General features: G+C 32.2%; 2 protein-coding genes across 2 annotated transcripts; one reads left to right on the top strand and one right to left on the bottom strand.

The window, feature by feature from the left end:
* Positions 1-19: 19 nt before the first annotated feature.
* LOC133306770 (nucleolar protein 12-like) lies at positions 20-1,878 on the bottom strand. The gene is made up of 4 exons (XM_061507151.1): positions 1,756-1,878; positions 1,382-1,451; positions 1,141-1,266; positions 20-1,043 (listed from the first exon to the last, which is right to left on the bottom strand). The coding sequence occupies exons 1-4, from the start codon at positions 1,821-1,823 to the stop codon at positions 825-827; spliced, it is 483 nt and encodes a 160-aa protein (XP_061363135.1). The 5' UTR covers positions 1,824-1,878; the 3' UTR covers positions 20-824.
* Positions 1,879-4,245: 2,367 nt separating this feature from the next.
* Positions 4,246-7,161, top strand: LOC133306769 (UDP-glycosyltransferase TURAN-like). Its single transcript, XM_061507150.1, has 10 exons — positions 4,246-4,283; positions 4,384-4,450; positions 4,536-4,599; positions 4,680-4,794; positions 5,167-5,333; positions 5,411-5,521; positions 5,604-5,665; positions 6,218-6,270; positions 6,386-6,461; positions 7,117-7,161. Exons 1-8 carry the CDS (start codon positions 4,249-4,251, stop codon positions 6,260-6,262), a joined length of 666 nt encoding a protein of 221 aa, XP_061363134.1. The 5' UTR covers positions 4,246-4,248; the 3' UTR covers positions 6,263-6,270; positions 6,386-6,461; positions 7,117-7,161.
* Positions 7,162-7,398: the final 237 nt, after the last annotated feature.

The following is a 7,398-nucleotide window of genomic DNA, read 5'->3' on the forward strand; positions in this document are numbered from 1 at the left end:
GATAGAAAAAAAAGTCCTCCAACATCAACATCAAAAACAAATTTATCTCAAATTAGTGGGGGTCGGAGGTGAAAGAACCCAAATGAAAAAGAAAAGGAAAATCATTTTGCAACCATTAGCTTAGAAATTAAAAAACACGTTATATATTTATATATATAAAGTCACCATAAAGCAAGTAGAATTTATTCCCAATACAGAATAAAGAAAGAACTAATGGTTCCAGCGGTTTCAGCCCATGCACTGCAAGTGCACCATCACTAATTTCGCAGTTTAAAAGGTTTCTTCATCATAAGAAAATGTCCTAGAGGCATCATTCTTAAATCTAAAGGTAAAGTATTGTCAAATCTGAGAGAGTTTTCAACAATGTGGACTGAAATAGCCAGACATTGGTACCCAGGACCTGAATCAGATTTTCAAGCCCACATGTGGACTTAAAAAGTGTGATATGCAGCTTCACTCAACCATTACAGAAATTCAGTCCTATACATATCAGTCTCTAACCACTTATATTCTGAATGAAAGAAGCAACTTCCAAAAATAACATGTACCTAGTTACACAAAAAGACACAATACAATAAACGAAGCAGCCAATCTACACCAAAGTAAACAAACCCTACACTAGCAACCGCCCATTTCAATCCTAATGTTCTAGATTATATTTATATCACAAAATATATCTTTTCATAAATAGATAACATGCATTTCTAAAAGTAATCACACAAATAAGTTGGTTTCTACGTAACAAAACGAGGTCTTCATGGGCTTATCAGCCACAAACAGCCCTTTAGTTTTACCACCGAAAGGGAAAAACATGACAAGATGAATTATAACATGTTTGAGCTAAAAATGTAAAAGAGCACAAAGTAAGAAATTTTATCAAAATGCATAACTAATCTGGCACCAAAGCAGCATACCCTTGTTTTAAACAGCACATAGGCAATACCCTTTCCAACATTAAGATGAGGATCTCTAATGACTCTAACAGCTTCTATACTTGATTCCAGGTTGGATATACCACAAAATAACTGATATAGTTCTTCATCCTACACAAAAAGATACGTGAGATCCATTAGACAATACACACACAGAAATGATGTGGTTATGTGACCGCAAAAATAAATCCATTGATTGGAAACACACCTTAACATCAAATGGGAGGTTGCCCACAAAAACAGTTCTCTTGTTATCATAAAGCGAAGCAATCTTCACTTTATGTTTCTTGCGGGGTGGGCAAGCCCTATCAACACGAATGTGATTTCCTTCAACCTACAGTCAGATAATTAAACAATAGTATTAGAAAACTGTCAACTGCAGTCTTCACCAAAAATACAAAGCAAACACCATATTTGATCCAACCCAACTCAGAGGAACAAGGGCATACCACAGTCATGTTGTGGGACAAAGAAGCCTGAGCAGATTCCTCTGTCTTGAAAACAATGTATGCGTGAACACTGCAAAACACAATATTTGTCAATTAGAAATGCCTGAAAAAGGCTTCCTGTGCATGAAAATGAATGTATTCTTATCAGACTGTCTGCAAGTCACTTAAGACCATTGGAAAATATAAAATCTAAGCATTAAATCAAAGCAGAATAATTTCTCCAAGCCCAAAACGAGCAGGCTTACTTGATATTGAATCCATAAAATCACACTAAAATGACAAAAAAATAAAAAATAACAGCATTCTCTCTGCAAGCAATTAACAATAATCACAGGAAGTTGCAATTCGATAATTGTTCAATTCAGACCCATTACCTATCAGCGGAATCATTTATTTTCTTCGAATGGATGGCTCCCTTCCTAGGTTTTTTGGTCTGGTTCATCAAGAAAAGTAACAAACATAAATTTAGCACCCAAAAAAATAAAAATATATCGAAGCCTTAAAGAGTCTTGTTATTCTTCCTCTTCCTCTTTTTATCTTCGCCGGAATCGTGGCTCCCGGAGCCGCCATTGTTAGGGCTTTGAGAGGGAATGGTTGGGTAAGAAACCGAAGCATGTTGTTGAGGCTTTCTACGAAAGGGGTTGAAATCGGAAAATAGAGAAGCGGTGGCAAAGAGCGTGTTGCCAAAGAGCGTGTTGAAAATAAAAGAGATGAAACGGAGTCCATTGCTTTGAGGGGTTTGTTGCGGATCCTTTGCTTTCTTTTTGCCCATTGAAAATCAATGAAATTCAATGAAACGCAGAGTTTTGGTGCAGAAACCCTAGAATCAGTTTAAGCCAATGTATGGGATTGAAATTTTAATCAAAGAATTCATGTGTTGTGCTGTGCTGTGCCGTTCGATTAGAATTTATAAAAATTGTTTTAGAATTCGGTATTGGGCTTTTTGACCTATGTAGGTCTATATTTCAAAATTTTGACCTAAATAAATCTATCAGGATATTCTAATAAAAATTGTTTTAGAATTCGGTATTGGGCTTTTTGACCTATGTAGGTCTATATTTCAAAATTTTGACCTAAATAAATCTATCAGGATACTATTAATTTAGACCTAAATAAATCTATCAGGATACTATTAATTTTTACCTAAATAAATCTATCAGGATACTATTGATTTTGACTTAAATAAATCTATCAGGATACTATTAATTTAGACCTAAATAAATCTATCAGGATACTATTAATTTTTACCTAAATAAATCTATCAGGATACTATTAATTTTTACCTAAATAAATCTATCAGGATACTATTAATTTTGACCTAAATAAATCTATCAGGATACTATTAATTTTGACCTAAATAAATCTATCAGGATACTATTAATTTTGACCTAAATAAATCTATCAGGATACTATTGCCAACGCGTTGTTGTAGATATCGATCGTATTGAGACACACACGTTAGCTTTGCAAATCTATCAGGATACTAAATTTCTTTATTACTTTTTTTATCACTGTTTGATCCAATTTAAATCAACAATCTCATATATAATAATTTTTTGTTTTTGTTTTTATTTCTTTCTTTTTCTCACCTTATTATTTCTCTTTCTTTCAATCGTTAATTTAAATTTGATCGAAGGTGATAAAAAAATAATAAAAGTAGGAAAATTAAATAGCTAGGCAACATAACCATAAAAACATGATACGATACAATAGCAAATAATGATATATCAAATATTAACAAATGCTCAAATATTTTATACAAATATCCAGTGGTGGAATCAGGTTCCAATTTGAGTTCGGACTAAAAAATTATATGTATATTATTTTTTTAATTTTAATTAGTTCATATTAAATATATTTAAATTATATTAAATACAAAATACCTAAGCAAGTAGTATTAAGAAGAGTTATAATTTTATTGAATATTTATTAATTTTACTAAAAATTAATATATATTTTTATACAAATAAAAATTAGACACATAATCTAATATAACTTACCCAAATCTTTCACCAAAAATAGTTTAAATTTTACATAAGGTCAAATTACAAATTGTAACCCGGGCCAAATTATAATTTTAATTCGAGCCAAATTATAATTAATTAAATAATTATATATATTAAATACAATTTATTAAAATTTAACCTAAACCGAAGTCACACCTACATTACTACATGTGGCTCCGCAATTGCAAATGTCAAATACCAATTAAAAGGATTTGATATTTTAATTTTCTTTTGTCGCTTGCTTTCTGTTTCTGTCCCCCATTTCCTTTTCTCTAACAATCAACACCCAACATTTGCCAACTTTTATATCCAAAACCTTTTAGATTTTTTGTTTTTTCCTGAATTAAAAAATCAAAAATTTTAGATGCGGCATGTTGGATGTATGTCTCTCTGCATTTTTTTAACTTTTTTTAAAAATTGTATCAAAAATATTAACAAATATCAAATCCTTTTAATTGGTATTTGGTATTTGATATTTGTATAAAATATTTGGGCATTTGTTAATATTTGATATATCATTATTTGCTATTGTATCATATCATGTTTTTATTAATTAAAATAAAAAATTAATAATAATGAGTCAAAATCTTATTGGATGTTAATATAAAATTCTTGTACACTGAAGTTACATATAAATTTTTTTTATTACCTATCATATGTAAAATGAGACTAACAAAGCCCTAATTATAATATGAAAACTATTTTATTTTTTCATTCCTCAAAAAATTGTCGGCTAATGTGGCTGACTGAGTGAAAAAAAATAATTTAACTATTATAATTATGGGTTATGTTTATCTCATTTTACATGAGATAAATAACTTTTATACACACACAAAAAGATCGGGTCTCACCACAAGAGCAATGCAGCATGAATTGGCTCAAAACTGGGGAATTAAGTAAGAGAGTCAGCTAAAGGTTCAAATATATTGTTTCTATAACATAAAATATTTGCTGTGAACTGTGAAGCAATCTGATGTTTATTTCTTAATTTTATAGTGCTACGGTTTTGTATGATCAGTCTCCTGACTTCTTTCACCCAGCTTCGCTGGAGGAGAAGCATAAGGTGATCTAGTTGTTTAGTTGACTAGTAACTCATTGCTTATCAAGCATTCTTAAAGATTTTCATATATAATGTGGATAGCTTGTAGTTGTTTTGTAGATTAAATGAGGACTTTTGTCGGCCTCTTGGTGTTAGAGATTGCGTTAGTAATGGTAAGATAGGTTTTACAATCTAGATATATATTATTCTTAGTCATTGGCATATTACTTTTTAATGTGTTTGCTTCTTAAAGGAAATCCATTGATGGGTAGTCATCCCCAAAATGAGACTGTGTTTACAACGGAGGTTGGTTCAAACATATATTTGAAGCCAAACAGGCCGGCACTTGTTGTAAGCAGTACGAGCTGGTAAGTTCATCCTCACGAAGTGCATCCTTTGGTAGCATTGAAATGGTAGGTATGCATGTTTTAATTTTACTTGTTTGTATTCTTCTTTGTTGTAAACCTTGGTACGATACAGTTTCTGCTTCAATGTGAGATAAAGTTAACTTTCATTAATTATGTTAAGCTTGCTTTTTATTCTTTTAACAATGGCCACATCCTTTTTTTGATGCATATTATGAAGTTAGTTAGATTGATATTCTGTGGGGGAAAAAAACTGAACAACAAAAAAGAAAGAGAGAGAGTAATTCTCTATTGACTATGATAATCTCAATTTATATTAGCGGGCTACTTTACCAGACTTGAGTGATTTATTTCTGTGGTTTGTGCCACTTTCAGGACTCCCGATGAAGATTTTGGCATTCTCTTGGAAGCTGCTGTAATGTATGACAGACGTGTTGCTGCTATATTAGGTGAAGATGATTCATTAGACGAGGAGGTCATCTGGAAAGAAATATCCGATGGAAAACAATGTTTATATCCCAGATTGTTATTCATCATTACTGGTATAATTTGTGTTTTATACTTCTGAAATATTGTGAAACGTTTAGAATGTTTTAACAATAGATCTTCATTGAAAAAGGTAAAGGTCCTGAAAAAGAAAAGTACGAGGCAAAAATAAAGAGATTGAAACTTAAACGTGTGGCATTTCGTACCATGTGGCTATCTGCTGAAGATTATCCATTATTGCTAGGTATTTTGTTTTCTCTTTTATTTTAAAAATTGTCTTGCACTGTGTTGAATTATTTGATATTAACAGTTTTGGGTAATTTCAGGATCGGCTGATCTAGGAGTTTGTTTGCATACTTCATCATCGGGATTAGACCTTCCCATGAAGGTATCCATTGTTATATGTCAATGTACAAACAAAGATACGCTATTAGCAATTTTTTTTACATTGTTATTTTGATAACCTTCCTATGTGTAATCTTTTGTATCATTTAGCCACATTGCACCCATAAGCTTCTTAGCCATGAAACTGTAATAAATATCATGTTGCTTACGTTGGTATTCCTATGTTATAAAACTTTTGAAATTCCCTCACTATATCTTCAAAAGAACTTATTTTTTATTCTGAAATAATGTGCTTGAGTGCTTCATTAGAGTATCTCTATATGTTCAGTCTAATTTTGGATCCATTCCTCATTATTCTTAAGAAAATGTCTTGTGCCAGTTCTTGTAAATTGTATGCATGTGCTGGCTAACTTAATTTTTTTTTGTTGAGTGGGTTAAGGCTGCTCCTGTTTCTTCCCGTTGAGCTGTTTGAGCCTTTCTTTTTTCAGTTAATTCTTCACATGGGAGGAGTTCAAGTCAAATCTTGGTTTGGTTTCTTATGGCACTTTATTCATTTTCTGTTTATTTCTAAATTTTTCCGCTTTAACTGCACCAGGTTGTTGATATGTTTGGATGTGGACTGCCTGTTTGTGCCGTTTAATACTCTTGGTAAGTTATGTAGTGTATATGCTATGTACTTCCTCCAAAACTTGCTTGTGATTTGTTCTGAAATTCAACAGTATGTTCTTTTCATTTATTGGTAATTTTTTTTACTTTCTTGAAGCATTAAAGAACTAGTTAGAGTTGACAAAAATGGTCTTCTCTTCTCTACATCTTCAGAGCTAGCCGATGAACTTCTGGTAAGTTTGTTAATGATTACATGTACAATATTTGCTGGATAATGCACAATCTCTTTGAACTTGAGACATCAATAATAAGCAGAGTTGTTCATTACAATATCATGTATTTTTAAGGACATTTTTGTAAAAGGTCGCGGAGTGTGGAACAGCCTATTGATTTTTATATGCTTAGTATCTTGTTCTTGTAGAATATGCTGTCTCAAATTTGATACCATAAGATAGAGCATCTAGACACAAATGATACCCTTTTAAGAACTTGTGTGCAAAAAGTGCAATTTGTCCACGTATCAACTTGGCTCTGGCCACAAGGTGCTTCTAGTGGGTTTCAAATTCCTACACTGCAGGTATAGGCTGTCTACCAAGAGCTCAATTTACCAACTGAACCACTCATCATGGTTGTATGAATTATGAAAGATATTATTAAAGACACTAAAATGATCACTCTTAGCCATTTGTTGGCTTTGAGTTTTTCCATTCTTGTGATCCATAAAGATATTAGATGCAGATTGACATTATATCTTCCACTCCCCAATTTGACATGTGGATTACTTTTTCCAGATTGTTTTATCTGTTAAAAATTCTTGATTCATAAGGTAGACAGTCTAAATGTCTAATCTTGAGCATACTAATTTGCTGTCTTGCTGAATCTACACAGATGCTCCTCAAGGGATTTCCTGATGAATGTGATGCTTTGAAGGTCCTCAAATATGGTGCATTAGAAACTGGTTCTTCTGCAAGGTGGGCTACTGAATGGGAAGAACATGCAAAGCCACTGATAACTGAGGCAAGTTCATTCTGCTATGTTATGCAACTTGTCATAATCAGGTCATCTAGTCTTGTGGTAGTTGACCATTCAATATCCGTGATTCACTGTGGATCCTATTCTCACCTTTGTTTTATATGCTGTTTTGACTTAGAGGAGTATTCCTGTGAACTT

The sequence above is a fragment of the Gastrolobium bilobum genome, unplaced genomic scaffold, assembly GCF_033153095.1.
Source record: "Gastrolobium bilobum isolate Gb01-03AN ecotype WA unplaced genomic scaffold, APGP_CSIRO_Gbil_v1 utg39982, whole genome shotgun sequence".
NCBI classification, from domain to species: Eukaryota; Viridiplantae; Streptophyta; class Magnoliopsida; order Fabales; family Fabaceae; genus Gastrolobium; species Gastrolobium bilobum.